Source organism: Stegostoma tigrinum, chromosome 11, assembly GCF_030684315.1.
Source record: "Stegostoma tigrinum isolate sSteTig4 chromosome 11, sSteTig4.hap1, whole genome shotgun sequence".
Taxonomy (NCBI): Eukaryota; Metazoa; Chordata; class Chondrichthyes; order Orectolobiformes; family Stegostomatidae; genus Stegostoma; species Stegostoma tigrinum.
The window spans coordinates 30,675,923-30,696,417 of NC_081364.1; the positions used below are offsets into that span (position 1 = coordinate 30,675,923).

The 20,495-nt window shown below is 42.7% G+C and overlaps 1 protein-coding gene across 6 annotated transcripts in view; it reads left to right on the forward strand.

Annotated features, from left to right (window-relative positions):
- Window positions 1-20,495, forward strand: part of cacna2d3a (calcium channel, voltage-dependent, alpha 2/delta subunit 3a) — an 807,750-nt gene that overhangs the window by 493,675 nt on the left and 293,580 nt on the right. For all 6 annotated transcript variants that reach the window (XM_059649881.1, XM_048547899.1, XM_048547901.2 and 3 more), the window contains 2 exons: window positions 12,483-12,616; window positions 17,240-17,257. In XM_059649881.1, the coding sequence (XP_059505864.1) occupies window positions 12,483-12,616; window positions 17,240-17,257 (152 nt within the window). The remainder of the gene's footprint in view (window positions 1-12,482; window positions 12,617-17,239; window positions 17,258-20,495) is intronic.

The following is a 20,495-nucleotide window of genomic DNA, read 5'->3' on the forward strand; positions in this document are numbered from 1 at the left end:
CTGCACATGGGCCTCAGAGGCTTGTGCAGCCAGAAAGGAAACTAGAGGAAATACTGGTTCAGAATTTGCTATTGAAAGAACTTTTAGAGTGAGTTATTGCAGTGCATCTTTTTAGATAGCAAACAGTGTGCATCAATGGTAAAGTGAGTAAAGGTGGATGTGAATTAATAGCCACCCAAGCACCCCTTCCTTCTGACACAGGTGTTTTACTAATAATGCTCTGAGGTTGGAGTGGTGGCTAAGAGGGCTGGACATAATGTAGTAAGACCACTAGCTATACGCTTACGGGCTAGCAGTGACCTGTGGGGCAGACCCCCTGTTTGACATGATGTGCTCAACAGTGGGAGTCCCGTTGAAAGGGGATGCCCACACTTGTTTATCCATTCCACCACTCACTCCCTACAGTACCAGTATTGGCCATTACTCCTGGTAACATTACTGGGACTGAACAGCTGCTGGCCATCAGTTTGCCGGATAATTGCCTGCCGACTATAAAATCCAGTCCTCTTTTCATTGCCAGAGGCAGGCTCACTCTTGACTTTTCAGCCTGCAGGCAGGGCTGCCAACTTTGTAAATTCACAGCCATAGTTCTTAAGAGAACAGAGAAATAAAAATGAGGAACAAAAGGGACATGATTGAGTAGTAAAGGAACACAAAGGAGAAAGCAACTATAAATAAGCGGAACAATGGAATAGAAAGAGTAAAAAGGAACTGAGCAAAAGACAGAAAGTCTGAAGAAAACCATGAGGGGGAAAAAAAGAATAAATAACTTAAAAGATTCATGTTAGTTTCAGAATTTTTCTTATAGTCTATAACAAAACTTTTTCCACCAAACTGCCTACCTGGTGGGTTTTATTTTAACATTTCTGTTGTGGTACTGAAATTAGATTTTCTCATTAAGCATTCCTCCAACTCTACTTCGGTACCAACATAAATTCCAATACATTAATACAGAGTACTTGTACATCAGCATTAAAATCTGGCTGTTTATCTTGTATATACTTGCCAACCAACTTGTTTGGCATGACAACATAGTGTTAATGATCTATTACAAAATATGAAATTATACTAATAGCTAATCAGAGTTCAGGCTAAATGATGGTAAGGCTGTTTAGGGAGAGATAGTATGGTCGAAAGTACCTTACTGTCACAACTCTAACATCAATGTTCTCACAATGACCTTTGCTATGAATGTTCTTACCGATGATTGCAGTTTTCGGTGTTTTGACATACCATATATTTGCACTAAGAAAGGTGAAAAGAAAGTAAAATATATTAAAGTTGCATCAATATCAAAATTATAAATTGCCCCTTTTCAACATAACCTTTACAAATATAAGACAATATATTGTTCCTGTTCCTGAGGAACATGACTTGACTAAGTTTACATTTTATCTTGTGCCATAATTCCGTACATATTTCTAAAGGTAACTATTGTTAATCTCTCTGCTTAAATTCTGAACCCTCTAGACTTCAGGACTCATAGAATAAGATAATTATGGTATAATTGAACGAGTCAGTTGTAATCTACAGGTCCAGATAATACCCTACAGCTTTGTAGACTTGAGATATAAACCATTCCAATGTTGATCCATCAAAAACATGGGGATATAATTAGTCTTGAGCATCTGTGCACCTTGTAATAACAATTGGGTAAATACCTCACAATTTGTTTGACTTGCTTTTCTATGGATTTCCATGGAGCAATGGAAATAAAATTGAGCAGTATGATAAACAGGTTGCCAATTTATCATTCTTCACTTTTGCAATTGCAAGACCAATTTCATCACAACTGTAATTCATTTAATGAACATTAGAGTTAACACATGTAACAGCTTATCCTCACACACTGCCTTTAACATAATTAGATATCCTGAGGTCAATTGCAGGAGCATGACAAAACAAAGTGTGATACTGTACCACATTAGGAGGTATTAAGTCAGATGTCCAAAAATTTGATCAAATATCTTGGATTCAAGAAATGTCTTAAAGCAGGAAAGGTGCAACAGAGGGGTTTAGAGAGGGAATTCCAGAACTTGGAGCATATGCAACCAAAAGACACTACTAAAATTGGTAGGGCAAAAATAACTGGAACTGCACATGAAACTAAAATTGCAGGAGCACAGATATCTTAGAGTGTTGTGAAATTGGAAGACGCTACAGAGATGGGCAAGTGCAAGAGCTGTAAAAGTATTTGAAAATGAGGAGAACTTTAAAATCAAGATTATCCTTCACTGACAACCAACGTAAGTCAATGAGCACAAGATTAATGGGGCAACAGAACTTGTTGTGAGATAAGGCATCAAAGTTTTGGTCACAAAGAGACCAGCTCAATGTCAGTCTGTTGCCAGGGAAGGGTTGGAGCCAGTAGCTGAGGAGCCTGTATTTTCACAATCTAAGGATGTTCCAAAGTGTTTAGCTGCTAATATTGTACTGTTGACATCCACTCACTTTTTTTATTGTGGTCAATGCAACATCTAAGTTGCAAAGAACAGCCTCACAAACTGCAATGAGACTAATAACTAGATTGGCTAAGATGCCCGAAGACTGCGCTGCTCTCTTTACGTAATGCCATAGGATCTTTCATGAGCACACAATAGGGCAGCTGGTACCTTTGTCCAATGTGGTATTTGAAAAATTGCACTTGTCATTAAAGTGCTCCATCATTACAGTACACCAGTTATTGTCTGTGTTATTTCCACAAATCTTTGGAGTAGTTGCCGTAAGAGATTTCTTAAATTTTTATTTTTAATTTTAAACAAACTGGTTCTGTGCAAAAGGATACTGAAATGCATGCCTGTATAACAATGCCTTTTTGATAGCTGTGAGATTGATTATTGGGAATTAGGACAGAGGTGAAAGATACCCCTGTCTGTGGCACAATGATAGTGACTGGACTTCCGGGGCAAAGTATTCTAGGTTTAAATTCTACTTGCCTTGGATGTGTGTCAGGCCATGTCTAAACAGATTGATTTAAATATATTTAATAGCCCTGTGTTTTTCCAATTCTTCACTTTTGTTTTGGTTTAGGGCACCATAGAACCCTTGCTTTTATATTTGAATCGGATTAGGCCAGTGAACAACTTGAGTCTTACATTCTTTAAAAATGTTGTTAAATGGAATAGTCGATATCCTTTTACATTAAAACTAATTAAAAACCTAGAGATAATGGGAACTGCAGATGCTGGAGATTCCAAGATAATAAAATGTGAGGCTGGATGAACACAGCAGGCCAAGCAGCATCTCAGGAGCACAAAAGCTGACGTTTCGGGCCTAGACCCTTCATCAGAGAGGGGGATGGGGGGAGGGAACTGGAATAAATAGGGAGAGAGGGGGAGGCGGACCGAAGATGGAGAGTAAAGAAGATAGGTGGAGAAGGTGTGGGTGGGGAGGTAGGGAGGGGACCGCAACTTCCCCCCCACGGTGATTGAGGACCGCAACTTCCCCCCCACGGTGATTGAGGACCGCAACTTCCCCCCCACGGTGATTGAGAACGCCCTTGACCGCGTCTCCCGCATTTCCCGCGACACATCCCTCACACCCCGCCCCCGCCACAACCGCCCCAAGAGGATCCCCCTCGTTCTCACACACCACCCTACCAACCTCCGGATACAACGCATTATCCTCCGACACTTCCGCCATTTACAATCCGACCCCACCACCCAAGACATTTTTCCATCCCCACCCCTGTCTGCTTTCCGGAGAGACCACTCTCTCCGTGACTCCCTTGTTCGCTCCACACTGCCCTCCAACCCCACCACACCCGGCACCTTCCCCTGCAACCGCAGGAAATGCTACACTTGTCCCCACACCTCCTCCCTCACCCCCATCCCAGGCCCCAAGATGACATTCCACATTAAGCAGAGGTTCACCTGCACATCTGCCAATGTGGTATACTGCATCCACTGTACCCGGTGCGGCTTTCTCTACATTGGGGAAACCAAGCGGAGGCTTGGGGACCGCTTTGCAGAACACCTCCGCTCAGTTCGCAACAAACAACTGCACCTCCCAGTCGCAAACCATTTCCACTCCCCCTCCCATTCTCTTGATGACATGTCCATCATGGGCCTCCTGCACTGCCACAATGATGCCACCCGAAGGTTGCAGGAACAGCAACTCATATTCCGCCTGGGAACCCTGCAGCCATATGGTATCAATGTGGACTTCACCAGTTTCAAAATCTCCCCTTCCCCCACTGCGTCCCTAAACCAGCCCAGTTCATCCCCTCCCCCCACTGCACCACACAACCAGCCCAGCTCTTCCCCCCCCACCCACTGCATCCCAAAACCAGTCCAACCTGTCTCTGCCTCCCTAACCGGTTCTTCCTCTCACCCATCCCTTCCTCCCACCCCAAGCCGCACCCCCAGCTACCTACTAACCTCATCCCACCTCCTTGACCTGTCCGTCTTCCCTGGACTGACCTATCCCCTCCCTACCTCCCCACCCACACCTTCTCCACCTATCTTCTTTACTCTCCATCTTCGGTCCGCCTCCCCCTCTCTCCCTATTTATTCCAGTTCCCTCCCCCCATCCCCCTCTCTGATGAAGGGTCTAGGCCCGAAACGTCAGCTTTTGTGCTCCTGAGATGCTGCTTGGCCTGCTGTGTTCATCCAGCCTCACATTTTATTATAATTAAAAACCTAATCTATTTTTCTTATTAATTAATTATCCTTTCCTTTCTTAGGAGAAAAAGCCACTAAACTGGCACATGAGATATTTTGGTCTGGCCCATCTTGCTACTTCAAAATAGAGGCCCTGGTGTAGTGATAGGAACCAGGTGAATGTTATTGACTAAGAGATCCTTGATTATGGTTGTTAGCCTGGGCCAATCAGGAAGCCGTGGCTGACAAATATAAACAGGAGCTTTGGAATCTCCTTTGTTCAGAGGACTGACACTGAGTTGGCTTGCCAGAACTAGTGTAATAAGTAGATGAAGGGTGACTAAGTGACAGAGGCACCAACCCGTGTGCAGTTATTTCAGTAGCCATGGGAGAAAGTAATACATGCCTGAAGAACATTTGCTTGCAACAATCATCTTGGAGTTGATGTGAGCATTTCTGGCATCATGCCTTTATTTTGGAATCTTGACTCATTTGACCCTGTTGTGGAAGACTGGGCCAGTATATAGAAAAAATGCAGTATTTTTTCCAGGCAAATGATTTTAGGGCTGATGAAAAGCAACAAGCAACGAGTAATCCTTCTGACTACCTATGGACCTGCAGCGTTTTGGGTTATAAAGGGGTTAACTTTTCCAGGGGCACCAGACACACAATCTTCCAAGAGTTGACAGAGTTGTTTAAGGAATATTACAAACTCAAACCTCTTCAAATTCTGAAGTGTTATCAGTTTTATTCAACTGTTAGAGAACCAGGGGAATCCATTATCAGGGTTTTTGATGAGGTTAAAATGGCTGTCAGAGCCATGTAATTTTTGGGTTAACCCTGAACGTGATGCCGAGAGGCCATTTGGTATGTGAGATTAATGCTGTAACCATGCAGAAGTGCCTATTGGCTGAAGCCCAACTGGACTTCAAACAGGCACTACAACAGGTGTTGTCATTATAAAATGTGGCAAGTGGAGCATGGGAGCTACAGGGCATCCCAAAGGAAGTGGACTCCATCGCTCTCCAACTGAGCTTGGGGGAATTCCACTTGAGTGTAGGTAATCAGAGTCTCTCAAAGGCTGCCTCCTGACCAGAAGGACCCTAGGCCAGCCCACAGCAGAAGCCCGCAGCAAAGTCAAGCCTTGAACAAGTGACTTAAAAACTTCTTCAGGATCTGGGTTGGCAAGCTATTGTAGTTGCTGCTGGTACTCGGACTCAAAGCAGCATAGAAGTACAACGAGGCCTGAGTAAGAAAACTCGCAGGCCAGTATCCAGGAGAGTGCATACCCTGGAAAGTCCCTCTACCTGTAGGTTTGAATAATTAAATTGCTTAGCGACATTTGGATCAGAACCAATTAAAATTAAGGTTTGGTTAAATGATCACCCAGTTCCCATGGAGGTCAATACCAGCACAGCTGTATCTGTTGTTACAGAATCTGTCTTTAACAAGATTTGCTGGGGATTCAATTCTCAAGTTTGTGCAGCCAGACTAAGAACATACACTGGGGAACCGCTGAGATTATGGGTACAACTTTTGTTCCAGTGTCCTACAAGAAGCACTTGGTGCCATTATCACTGATGGTAGTAAGAGGCTTTGGGCCAAGAGTATTGGGATAGAATTGGTTGAGAAAGATTCACCCAGATTGACTCAACATGTTTTGATTAGACAGTGACTATCTCAGTGAAGTCCTAATCAAATACCCAGGAGATTTTCAGGAAAGGCTTTGGCCTTTCCAAGGAGCCAAAGTCATTTTACATGTTGACAGGAAGCAATTCCATGATTCTGCAAAACCTGTCTGCTGCCATTTGCCTTTTGGACAAAAGTGGATGTAGGAATCCGGGGGCTGGAGAGCAGAGGGATCATCAAACCAGTGTAGTCTGCAGAATAGCCCACACTGGTTGTACCGATTGTGAAACCTGATGGCTCAGTTTGCCTTTGTGGGGATTTTAAGCAAACAGTCAACCCTATCTTACAGCTGGGTAAATACCGAATTCCTCGCATACAGAACTTGTATGCAAAATTGCCGGGGTGGGGACTTGTCCTTTACGAAGCTGGACATGAGCCACGCCTACCTCATCCAGTCGCAATTGCAGGAGTCCCAGATGTATGCCACAATTAACACCCTTAAGGGTTTATACCGATACACAAGACTGTCATTTTGGGGTATCGTCAGCCTGCATCCTTTTCCAACGAACCATGAAGACCATTTTACAAGAGCTACCCCAGGTTGCGATTTATCAGGATGATGTGTCAACAACTGGGAAGACCGAAAAAAGAGCACTTGGAGAACTTGGACATAATGCTTAAGTATTTCTCCCAGGCGGGCATATGCCTTAGAAGGGAGAATTGTTTGTTCCAGGCTGCCTAAGTGACCTACTTGTATTACAGAGTTGACGAAACTTGGTTACACCTGTTGGAAAATGAAGCAAGAGTGATCAAAGGAGCCCCAGCTCCCACATCTGTACTGGATCTTAGGTCTTTCCTTGCATTAGTGTAATATTGTTGTAAATTCATACGTAGCTTGGCCTACATCTTGGCACCCATACACCTGCTACTGAAAAAGTACCAGCCTTGGAAGTGGTTGTATCACCCAGAGGTAGCCTTCAGGGAAGAGTGAAAGCAGCTATTGTCATCTACAATGTTGGCCTACTACGATCCGAAGCAAGACATAGTGGTGATGTGCAATGCTGACATAATGTGTGGAATTGGGGTCGTTTGGCACACTGGTGGCCCAATGGGGAGGAACACCCAATGGAGTATGCTTCCCAGACTTTGGCTGATGTTGAATGTAAATATGCCCTAGATAGAGAAGGAACATTTGGTGGTCATCTTTGGTGTGAAGAAGTTCACCAGTACCTTTTACAGTTGAGAATTTCTCATCGTAACAGATCACAAATCCCTGCTAAGGTTACTGAAGGAAGACAAGGCAGCGCCACCCATTGCTTTGCTTTGTGTGAATTCAGCACGTACAAGTTAGAACAACATCCAGGAAGCTGAGTGGAACATGCCGTTGCCTTGAGCTGTCACCCCCCCCCCACCCCCACCACACCAGCAAATACTCCACCCATGGTCCCTTCCCTGGAAAAGTCCATTATGGTTTTAACATTTTTGGATACCTTTCTAGTCACCACTGACAATATCCAAATGTGGATGCAAAAAGATCCTGCCCTGGTGAAACGATAACAGCTGGTCATAATGGGAGAAACAGGAGGGCCACCACAAGCTGGATTGCAAACGTTCCTGAACCCAGCGAGACTAGATCACCGTAGAGGATGGCGTTTTACCATGGAGAGCAGGAACAATTGTCCTGAGTAAAGGTTGCTGCCAGGTACTGGCTGAATTCCACCAGAGTCATCCAGGGGTGTCCAAAATGAAGATGCTAGCAAGAAGCTCTGTCTGGTGGTGAGGCATGGCTGCTGATATAACTGTGGTGGCAGTGTGGAGTGCCAACAAAGACAACAGTTGCCCTGGGCGGCACCCCCACACTTGAGAATGGCCCAGTTAAGCCTGGACTTGGTTACATTTCGGCCCTTTCATGGGCTTCACAGTCATTGATACCAATTCAAAGTGGTTGGACGTGCATACAGTCAGTTCGGCAAACTCAGGGATGACGATTGAGAAGCTGTGAGCATCATTCGTGATACGCAGACTCCCAAAAGTATCGGTCACAGACAATGGGACGTCATATACCAGCAGGGAAATTGAGTGATTCCTAAAATGAAAGGATATTCGGCACATAGGATAAGGTCCATACTATCCATTGTCTGATGGTCTGGTGGAAAGAGCAATCCAAACATTGATGGTAGGCTTAAAGAAGCAGCCTATGGTATCACTTGATACCAAATTGTCCTGGTTCCTGTTCCTTCATAGGACCAACCTGTGCACAACAACAGGAATAACTCCAGCAGAGTTGCTGATGGGGAAGAGATTCCACACCAGGTTAAACCTGATGATATTCCCAGACCTGAGGGGGGTTGGAGGGTGAAATGGCAGTAGGAATGCCAAAGCTGGCTGCATGCAACTTAGAGAGAGAGGCAGTTTATTATGAAATCGAAGTTTGGTGCCTGAACCATGGAAATGGCCCTGTATGGGTACAAGGCAAGGTTGATGTGAGGTCAGGCCCTGTGCTTTAGTTCAGGTAGATGATACGGTCCTGAACAAGCATGTAGATCACCTGAAAGCTATTAACTTGCAAACCGGGCCAGAGCAAAACATACCCAGCCCCTCAGAACAGCCAGAAGGCCTGTAAGAAACCATGGGTTCTCCCACTCCATCCAGTGTCAAGGAAACCTCTGGGGCCAAGATAGACGCAGCCTCGATACTGTTATCCCCAGAAAAAGAGGAAGAAATTCTTCCAAGACGCTACAGACAGGTACACACCAGCCATGTCAGAGTCCAGACCTGGGGTAAAGCTGCAAGAGAAAAGACCAGGCCTACAATCCAGGACTTAGTGGGGGAGGGATATAGTGATTGGAACCAACTGAATCTTGTAGATTATGAGATCATTGACTGGCAACATCAACCCAAACCAGCCAAGAAACCCTGGCTGACCAATATAAACAGTGGATTTAGAATCTTCTTAGTCAGTCTTCTTAGTCAGGGGGTCTGACTCTGAGCTGGCTGGCACAGCCAGTGTACTGTTCACTCAATAAAGGATGACTAGGTGACGGGATACCAGCCTCTGTGCGGTTTTTTTTTTCACTCTACATGAGCAATACCTTCATTTCTCAGTATTACAGCATTTTGTTTTACTGGTTTGTCCCTCTTGGGTTGTCATTCCTTTACTTCATAACTGCTTAACAACATTTGCTTTCTTTTAGCAGCTGTGGAGGATGTGAATCATCTTTGGCTTTTATTCCAATCCCACAGAAGGGCGTGATTTTCCACTCCCTGAGGTAGCAAGGATAATGGCAAGTTTCAGGAACTAACAGGGCAAGAGTCCAAAAATCAGCTTCACGTCTTTTGAGTTAAACCTTCACAATTAAGATCTCCCTTTTCAGATGGTGAGAACACTTCATTTGCAATCTAGCATTAAGATGCCTATACACATGGATTTGCAGCTCATTAATTACCCTCCTTGCCAGAATTAACTTCCCCTTCAAAATTAACTTCGGCCCCTGAAGTGTGTCCATATCATCGTAGTTATGTGCTACACACTCTACAATCTCAGTCACCACAGGGGGGACACATTGGCCAAGGAGGAGACACAGAAGCAGGAGGAAACCTCTGAGGAGGAAAATGAGAGTGAGGAACCTGATGGGCCAGGAGAACTGTCAAACTAAGGAAGACAGGCACTGGTCTACGGAGCTAGACAGACCAGAAAGAACCTTGTAGCCATTTACTCAGAATGACTGAACTCCTGCTCCTGTCATTGTTTCATTACACAGTTTGCTGCAAGTCTTCTCCTAGCTAGGACTGACTTGCTTATCTATTTGATTGTCTATTCAATAAAATTGTGATTTTTGTTTTGTTTTATCCTGGCTCTGGTATCCTCATCTCTGTAAACACTGAGGTGCATGGAAAAACGTTGAACATCTAAAGTAGCTGTGAGCATTTGGATGTTTGTGTTTGGATGGTTGTACACATGACATATGAGTTATGTCATGGAGTCTACTGCCTGCGAAAATGCTTCTTCTGTAGCTTATACCCTCACTATTGTGGATCAGTTCTCTCTGTTCAGCCTATAGTGATGGTAAATTGATGTGTCATTTGCCCATTTCCCACCTCGCACCCTTAAGCATTGTAACATAGCTTTGAAAATGTGGGAGAGACTTTGCTTCCCCGAAGCATGTAGACAAATCACTCTCACACTTTGCTACTGGTGGAATGTTTCACATGAATGGCATGGGAACCCACAGAAAACAGGCCAGTATCTCATTAGCCTATGTAAATCAAAATCCTTAGATGCTAATAAGGACCAGATGCAATTTTAGGCTTTTACTGGGGCAAATAATTTGTTGCTAAAGGTTCCTGTAGAATTGCGCACAGAAGTACATAAATAATTGCCCTTAAAGAATTTTCTTCATTCAAAGAAAATTAATATTTCTTTTCAGTAACCCCTTTGGGATCAAGTGGAGCATTGATAGCATTTAGGGGCAATTGCAGGAAGTGAGAATTGCCTCCTTTGACATCAGGGCTGCACGTGGCAACAAGGACCCCCAGTAAAGTTAGTCAGTGGAAATCAGGAAGAAAACTTTCCTTTGGTTGAAGTCCTATTTTTAGTACAAACCCAAATGTTGTGGTTGTTTGAGGCCAGTCATCCAGGCTCCAGGACATCTTTGCAGGAATTCTTCAGGATAGTTTCCTCAAACTAACCATCTTTAACTGTAATATTCATTCCATCATAAGATCAGGAGTGCTGATGATTGCTCAGCAATAATATAACTCCTCCAAAACTGAAACAACCAATATCCTAAATGCAACAATACCTGGACGCTATTCAAGCTAGGGCTGACAGTAGCAATTAACGTTCACACCATGCAACCAATAACATTTCTAGCAAGAAAGAATATAAGCATTATCTCTTGACATTCTTTGGCATTACTGTCAGTAAATCCTCCACTGTCAACATCCTGGACATTATGATTGACCAGAACCTAAACCGGATTAGTCATGCATATTGGGGAGGCAATAGCCTGGTGGTATTATCACTAGAATTTAATCTAGTGGGGACACAGGTTCAAATTCCACCAATGCAGATGGTGAAATTTGTTTTCAATAAATAATCTGGAATTTAGAGTCTAAGGATGACTGTGAGACCATCATCAGTTGTCAGGAAATCTCATCTGGTTCACTAATGTCCTTTAGGGAAGGAAACTGTCGTGCTTACCTGGTCTGTCCCACCTGTCACACCAGATTCACAGCAATGTGGTTCACTCATAACTGCCCTCTGGGTAATTGGGAATCGGCAATAAATACAAGTAGTGATGCTCACATCCTGTGAGTGAATAAAAAACAGCACTGTGGCTTGGGATGCTGCAACAAATAATACCTCCTGACTCCCCAAAGAGTGTCCACCATCTATATGACACAAGTCAAGAGTATAATGGAACACTCCGTACTCGCTTGGGTGAGAACAACTCCAACAAAATTCAAGGAGCTTCACACACGCAAGACAAAGCAACCCATTTGATTGGCACAAATATTCACCTACTTCACCACCAATGCACAATATCAGCAGTGTGTACTATCTACAAAAGGCACTGAAATATTCACCAAGGCTCCTTAGACAGCACTTTCCAAACCTCCAGTTACTATTTTCTAGAAACTGGGAAGCTCTACCATCTGCCAGTTCTCCAAACCACTCATCGTCCTGACATGGGAAAAAATATCAGCATTCCTTCACTGTTGCTGGGTCAGAGATCTGGAACAGTCTCCCCAGCGGCATTTTGGGAATACCTACACTTCAGTGACTCAAGAGGACAGCACACCACCACATTCACAAATGAAACTAGGGATGGAAAATAAACGCTGGCCCACCAAGCAATGTCTACATCCCATGAAAGAATGAAAAAAAGAGCCCTGCATGTTGCTGATTTCTCCACTTCATCATTATGTTCCAATCCCCACCAGCAGCTGTTGTATGCGTACTCCCTGTACCAAGTTTATTTTAGAAACTCTGTGGAGAAGTTGACCGATCCCTTCTGATCTAGGCTGCCAATCTGTGCTCCAAACACGTGGGAATTTTACTGATGACATTTGGCAGGCAGCTGTGTTCTCTGCCCACCATCCACCCAAACTGAAAATCAGTGTAATTGTTTCCTGACTTTTAAAATTTGTTTCTGCAGGATCTCACTGTATTTATTGTTTGTTTTGTGATGACATGTTAACGTAAATAGTGCATTCTAAAGTTTTTCTTCTTCTTGGGGTCTGTTTTAGGATACTTCACTCAGATTTCTACTCTTGCTGATGTGCAAGAAAATGTGATGGAATACCTTCATGTTCTGAGCAGACCAAAGGTCATTGACCAGGAACATGATATTGTGTGGACAGAAGCATACATTGATAACACAGTAAGTTAATACTCACTATTTTTGTGCATAACCAAAAATGTCATAATGCAACATCTGGGAATGAATAATCCTGTAGAGCTAATATGGACCAAAATTCCATTTGAAAAGAATCAGTCTTTCTGCTTTCCATAACTTGCAAATTACTGTTAGGGGAAAATCTGAATAAATGTTCCATTTCACTAAACATGTTAACAACATTTTTTATTTGGGAATGTATTTGTGGTTTTCTTAATTGCTCCATATTTTTATTACTGTTTTCTCTAGGTAGAGAAAAAGTAGTTAAAAAGAATAGTTAAATAAAGGAAAGTATTTTTAATACAAAATTATTTTCATGGCATTAACTTGGAACTCCACAAGGATTCTAATGGTAGAATTGTGTGGAAAAGTGTTAAGCTAAAGAAACCATCAGAAAACAAAGAGAAGTTAGGCAGCTGAAATCCATTTAGATTAGCAATTAAATCTGGCAAGAGGGAAAACATGGAATAAGAGAACAAGTGTTGCCATCTGTAATTTGTGGCATTGCAAAACTGATTAGACTTGGTTGTCCATTCCAGTCCAGATGGTTTCATTAAATTTAATAGCCTTCAGAGATTTTATTAGCAGTGTTAGGCATAAGTGAAACACACTGTGGCACTTCATGGCTCATCCTGCAGACAATAAAAAACTCTAGCCCAGGTTATTAACACGGTGGTGAAGACACTTTTGCATCTGATAAAACATCTTAAACAACATTGACAACGTGGAATTTGAAACTATTTTCTCTGATTGAGATATGTTTTGTTTTTATATGAAGGTGGGCATTGGATGATTATGAATCAGAAGTTCATTTTACATCCCTTCTGCAAAACTTGGGACGGATATAGAACATATTCCCAATTCACTGTCACCCTTTTCACATTATTGCAATTTAATTATTTGAGTCACAGTTTGACACGGAGATAAAAAAATTCAAACGCATTATTGACTGACTGCATTTGGCCACAGGGCTGCAAATGCCCTCATTTTGGCAGGCTAAGCTTTACACCTATGCCTCTGTTAATAAAGCCAAAGATGTCATGTCTTTGTACTAATCTCCTCAATCTGTTTTGTCGCCTTAAAAAAATTGTGTTTATAGACCCATCAAGTTTCTCTGTTCCTGAGTTCCCTCTAATATTGTGCCATCACTTTATTTTTTTTTATCACCTCAAGTGTATTACTTAACACAGTTTCTATTCTAAATCCCATTTGCTTGACCATTTAACCATTTGCCCATGTCGTCCTGTTACTATCCTTCTCACTGCTAACTACATTGCTGATTTTGTGTCATCTACAGACTTTTAAATTATAATCTGTATAGCCAAGGTCAAGTCAATGTTAATTTTGAATCTTAAAGAGAGCAGTGAATCAGAAACTGACCTTAGGGAACACCACTGTATGCTTCCCTCAAGTCTGAAAAATAACTGTTCAGCGCTGTTCCTTTCTTTCTGTCCCTTAGCTAATGTAGTCATCAAACTACCAATGGATTAGTTGCGGTTTATACAAGATTTTTTTTAGGACACAGTGTAATTAAAGGTATAGTGTTATAACGAAGGTGCATTAAACATTCTTTTGAACAGCACTGAGATTTTTCAATTATCGAATTACAGGCTGCATTGGAACACAGTGACACTGGCTGACAGAAGCCAAACAGACAGAACAATTTGGCATTGAGCACATAAGGAGATATTAGGGCAGGTGACCAGAATCCTGGTCAAAATGGCAGGTTTCAGTGATTAAAGTGATTGAAAGAGAGAGGAAAGGAAAAGTTGAGAGAGGGAATTCCAGACTTTAAGACCTTGGCACCTGAATACAGTCACCAACAATGGAACAATTAAAAACAGGCAGTATTAAGTTACCTGGATTGGAGAAGTGCATATATTTCAAAAGGTTTTAGGGTTGGAGAGGTTGGAGAGACAAAGAGGGACGAAGGATTTGAAGGCAAGATGAAAATGTTTAAATTAAGGTGTTGTTTAACCAGTGTCTACTATAGGTCAGCAAGGGTGGTCATGGTTGAACAGGAACCAGTTGCAAGTTAGGTGATCGGCAGAGTTTAAGATGTGCTCAAAAATTATAGAGTTCTGTGGAAGAGCCCAGAGTGGGGAATATTGATATCATTACATCTATGGTGCAAAGCCATGGATGAAGGTTTCAACAACAGTGAAGCAGAAGCGGAGCCAGGTGTTGTTGTGTTGGTAAAAATAGACAGTCTTAGTGATGGAGCAGATGTGTGATCAGATGCTCATCCCAAAAAGGATGAGAACAGTCTGATTCAATCTCTGTTGCAAGATGGAGTCAGTGGCTAGGGAGCAGAGTTTATGATGATGGCTGAAGGCGCCTGCCTTTATCCCACTATTTACTTAAAGGAAATTTTAACTGACTGTACTGAATGTCAGACAAGCAACCATATAACTTACAGTTGATGGATGGTAGTCAAAAGAGGTGATGGCAAGGTAGAAGCTGACTGTTGTCATGTAAAGACTGACACTGCATTTCTATTGTTGCTGATGGAAAACAAGTAGATGTAAAATAAGAGAGGATGAAGATTAGATCCTTGTGGCATTCCAGAGATAACAGTGTTGGAGAGAAGTCATTGTAAGTTATTCTCTGGCTATGATGGGATAGATGAGTACAATTTGGATGACAGTGAGGATGTGTCAGAGGAAGATACGTGGTGTGGTCAACTTTATCAAAGACTGCAGGCAGGTTGAAAGGGACAGGATGAACGTTTATCTTTTTTTTACTGTCACCCTTGCTGCCTGTTATTTCTGGATTGGCATCTCACTTGCCTTGCCACATGTCTACCCAGTAGCCAAAGTGCAGCCTTATTATCCAGACGACATTAACAGCAACTTGTGAATCCAATCCAGATAGTGATCTTGTTTGAAAATTTGAGTAGTTTTGGCAGACATATACTTCTTTTTTTAAAATTGAAGGACTTATTTTCCGAATTCATACTGCTGTTTGGGAATTGAGGTCACACCCGTGATTCCTAATAAAATTCCCCACCAGTATGAAATTTTTTAAGAAAAAGCAGCTCTGCAATATACAGAGAATTTAAAAGATTAAAATAATTAGTTTATCCTTGCACTGAAAATGTTGAAAAGGATGAAAGGAAGACATATTTCATATTTTTCAATCCCCTTCCCCACTCCAATTTAATTTAATTTTCATTGGTTCATAACATTGTAAGTAACAAAGCTCCATTTGCTAGTTTGTGATGGTCTGAGGCCAGAACTGCATTTCCCTTTAAAATGGCTCTGACAGGATGTGAATGCCAAACATTGCTTACCATTTGAAAAATAGTGAGAAATTATCTGTATTCATCTGGGTGGAGGTGATCTCGGGGTGCATCTCATAATAGGCCAGTCTTTGTTCCTGCACTCCAAGTCAAGTTTGCTTCTACAGGATCAACAAAACTCAACAATTAAAATTTCCAACAATTCCTTGAAACACTCGTTGGACCGAAGGGTCTGTTTCCATGCTATGACTCTATGACAGTATGTTTGCTCTAACTAGGTGGAGCGTGCAAATCCAGGTCTGTTGACTTGCCTGTAAATCAGCCCTAAACAGTGTGCTTCAAACAGGCATTACGTTTCTTATTAGCTTTATTTGCTTGTTTCAGGTGTGGGTAAAGCTGCATCAGTTTTTTATTCCTACCCAGCACGGCAAGTGACATTTCCAACTGGAAATATTTCATCATCATCATCATCGTCATCATAGAATCCCTACAGTGTGGAAACAGGCCCTTCAGCCCAACCAGTCCACACTGATCCTCACAGCATCCCACCTAGACTCATCCCCCTAATCTACATATCCCTGAACACTATGGGCAATTTAGCATGGCCAATCCACCTAGCTTGCACATCTTTGGACTGTGGGAGGAAACTGAAGCACCTGGAGGAAACCCACCCAGACACAGGGAGAATGTGCAAACTCCACACAGACAGTCACCCGAGGGTGGAATCGAACCTAGGTTTCTGATGCTGTGAGGCTGCAGTGCTAACCAGTGAGCTACCGTGCCGCCCCAAATCCATTTCCCTACATCTCCACATCGGGTACTCCATCCTAATAGTATGTGGAAAAAGTAAATGCTGTACAAATCAACTTGTAGGCCACTGAAACCATATAAAAATACCAAAATTTGTTTTTAGACAATAGATTCAATAAGGGAGAAATTACAATAAATTACAATTTCCAGAGCAGAAACTTTTGAGGGTGAATCTGTTTTTTTAAAATCTTAACTTACAAGTCAAGTTATTACTTGCTATAACGTCAGGCAGATAGAACTTGTGTAGTTTGGGATTACAGTTGACATGGACTGGTTGAACCAAAGGGTTTGTTTTCATGCTGTATAACTGTATGATTCTATGAATATCTGGTGGAAAATATTCATATTTCATCAGTATGTAATTGAAATGTATTGATTGATTAACTCTGCATTCAGTTGCAGTGCATGTACTATCCATATTCGATGAATAAAAATGTGCTATGCAGCAATAAAACCAATAATGGGTATATTAAAATCCATTAACAGATGTTAGATGGCTGGAGAATGAACAAATCACTGCCATTAATTGTTTTCATTTCCTTTCTCTCATGCAATAGCTCCCACAGGCTAAAAAGGTAACATTTTGATATCATTCCATTTGATGTCATATATTCATTGATGCCAGTGTCACTGCCAGTTAGTTCAACCTTGTTTAATTGTGTCAGTGTATTCTAGTTATCCTGGTCAACTACAGAAAGAACAAAGGACTACGTGTATAAATACAAGTGAAATTTTATTCACCCTTTTAGGAAAAATGCAACTACCAAAATAGTCACTGCAAAAATAATGTAAATAACTTAAAATTCTCAAACTAACATAGAAATCTTTTAACTTAGGAGTCCAACCCTTCTTGCAGCATTCATCTAAAACGTTTCAATGTGATGCAAAGATAGTAGTAACTGCCAATGCTGGAGAATCTGGGATAACAAGGCGTAGAGGTGGATAAACACAGCAGGCCGAGCAGCATCAGAGGAGCAGGAAAGCTGATGTTTTGGGTCTGCTTTCCTGCTCCTCTGATGCTGCTTGACCTGCTGTGTTCATCCAGCTCTACACCTCGGTGTCTCAATATGATACAAGTGGCTTTTGCTATCAATATTCTCTATCATTAACAGTACAGGCTCAGATGAATGGTTCTGGTTTCTCTCCCTGTTAAAAGTATTAAAATTCATAATATGTACTCTGAAGGATTTGGACATGCATGGTTTACATACAGTCATCAACTTTCTTAGCAATAATCCAAGGAATTGTATTTATCGAACAGACATTCATGAATGCATCATAAACTCCGGCCTCTCACTAGGAAGATAGTTAACTTCTAAGAACAAGTGAGTTCAATTTTTTTGACTGAAAACAGGAGGATTCACGACCATCACACTATTTTACAGATATAAGAAATGACATCAAATGTGTTTCTCAGATCTCACCATGTGTTATGGAATGATAGTTAGACATATACTGTAGTGCAGTACAGGATGATGTGGCATTCTTTAAAAACATGGATATGTGAATGACACAATAGTTCTTAACTATCTTCAAAATAAAACATTCCTCTTTCTTTAAAAATATATAATGCCTCATATCAAGTATCATGGGTGTAATCTTCAGTTTTGCACACTAAGTGTGGTGCCAGTTTAAAGGCGAGAGTTATTTTTGCTCCAGGATGGGTCAGGTTGTCTTGCATGATTATGAGTTTCTTAGCTCTTTCTGTACACTTGAATGCGTAGAACACAAAGTCTTAGAGGACCGATGGGCAGGAAGTTCTCACCCAGCCCGAACCTGTGAGGGTCAAATTTTGAGTGCCATATTTTACAACACTTCATTCTCTTCAAGCCGAGGACAACTCAACCTGTGCTGGTAAACCAAAGGACCCTTTATGGACCCAGACAGACCAGATCATGGTAGCGGATGGCATATCATTACAGGGAGCAAGGGTGATTGTCCCAAGCAAAGGTCACCACCAAATACTGGCTGAACTACACCAGAGTCATCCAGGGGTGTTCAAAATGAAGATGTCAGTAAGAAGTTATGTTCGGTGGCCAGGATTGGATGCAGAGATAGCTGCTTTGGTCTGGCCGTGACCACTGTGACTACAAGGACAAATATTACTGCCAACACCTCCCCTACATTCATGGGAATGACTGCGTAAACCCTGAACCCGGCTACAGGTCGACGATGCAGGTCCTTTCATGGGCTCAATATTCTTCGTCATTGTGGATGACCACTCAAAGTGACTGGATATGCACAGAGTTTGTTCATCAAACATGGAGATGACAATAGAAAAACTGCACACATCATTTGCAATACATGGACCTCCTGAAGTGTTGGTCATAGATACAGGCCATCGTCTACCAGCAGTGAATTTGAGTATTTCCTAAAGTTGAATGGTATTGAACAGACAAAGACAGCTCCATATCACCCATAATCCAGTGGTCTGGCAGAAAGAACAGTCCAAACTTTGAAGGCAGGCTTAAAGAAACAGCCTACAATTTCGACAGATAGGGACAGTTTTCTGTTTCATTTTGGGATTACCCCTTCTGCAATTTCAGAGAGAGTTCCAGCAGCATTGCTAGTGAGGAGAAAACTCTGCACCAAGTTAAATCTGATCTTCCGGACCTGGGGGAGCAGGGGGTGAAACAGCAACAAGAATGACAATGCTGGACATGAGACTCTGCTAAACGAGAGAGAAAGTTTACCTCAGAGGATGACATTTGGTGTAGGAGCCACGGGAATGGCCCTGCATGGGTAAGAGGCATGGTCGGTGCGAGGTCAGGTCCAGTGACTTATAAAGTTCAGGTTGGTGCAAAAGCCCTGAACAAGCATGTGGACCAAACGAAAGCTGCAAACTTTGAAACGGCGCGGGAACAAATCATACCCTTCCTTGACAGCCTTTCCAATGGTTCTGGAACCTGTGGGTTCTCCTTCTCCATCAAACATTGAAAATACCTTAGAATTTGAGATAGACATGGCAGATGTCATCGTCTCAACACCTTCTCCAACTGAAGAAGAGTGAATTTCTCTTGAGACGCTACGGGTGCAAGTGGCGAGCAACTATCATTACATGATAATAAAATGTGAGGCTGGATGAACACGGCAGGCCAAGCAGCATCTCAGGAGCACAAAAGCTAACGTTTCGGGCCTAGACCCTTCATCAGAGAGGGGGATGGGGAGAGGGAACTGGAATAAATAGGGAGAGAGGGGGAGGCGGACCGAAGATGGAGAGTAAAGAAGACAGGTGGAGAAAGTATAGGTGGGAAGGTAGGGAGGGGATAGGTCAGTCCAGGGAAGACGGACAGGTCAAGGAGGTGGGATGAGGTTAGTAGGTAGATGGGGGTGCGGCTTGGGGTGTGAGGAAGGGATGGGTGAGAGGAAGAACCGGTTAGGGAGGCAGAGACAGGTTGGACTGGTTTTGGGATGCAGTGGGTGGGGGGGAAGAGCTGGGCTGGTTGTGTGGTGCAGTGGGGGGAGGGGACGAACTGGGCTGGTTTAGGGATGCAGTAGGGGAAGGGGAGATTTTGAAACTGGTGAAGTCCACATTGATACCATACGGCTGCAGGGTTCCCAGGCGGAATATGAGTTGCTGTTCCTGCAACCTTTGGGTGGCATCATTGTGGCAGTGCAGGAGGCCCATGATGGACATGTCATCTAGAGAATGGGAGGGGGAGTGGAAATGGTTTGCGACTGGGAGGTGCAGTTGTTTGTTGCGAACTGAGCGGAGGTGTTCTGCAAAGCGGTCTCCAAGCCTCCGCTTGGTTTCCCCAATGTAGAGGAAGCCGCACCGGGTACAGTGGATGCAGTATACCACATTGGCAGATG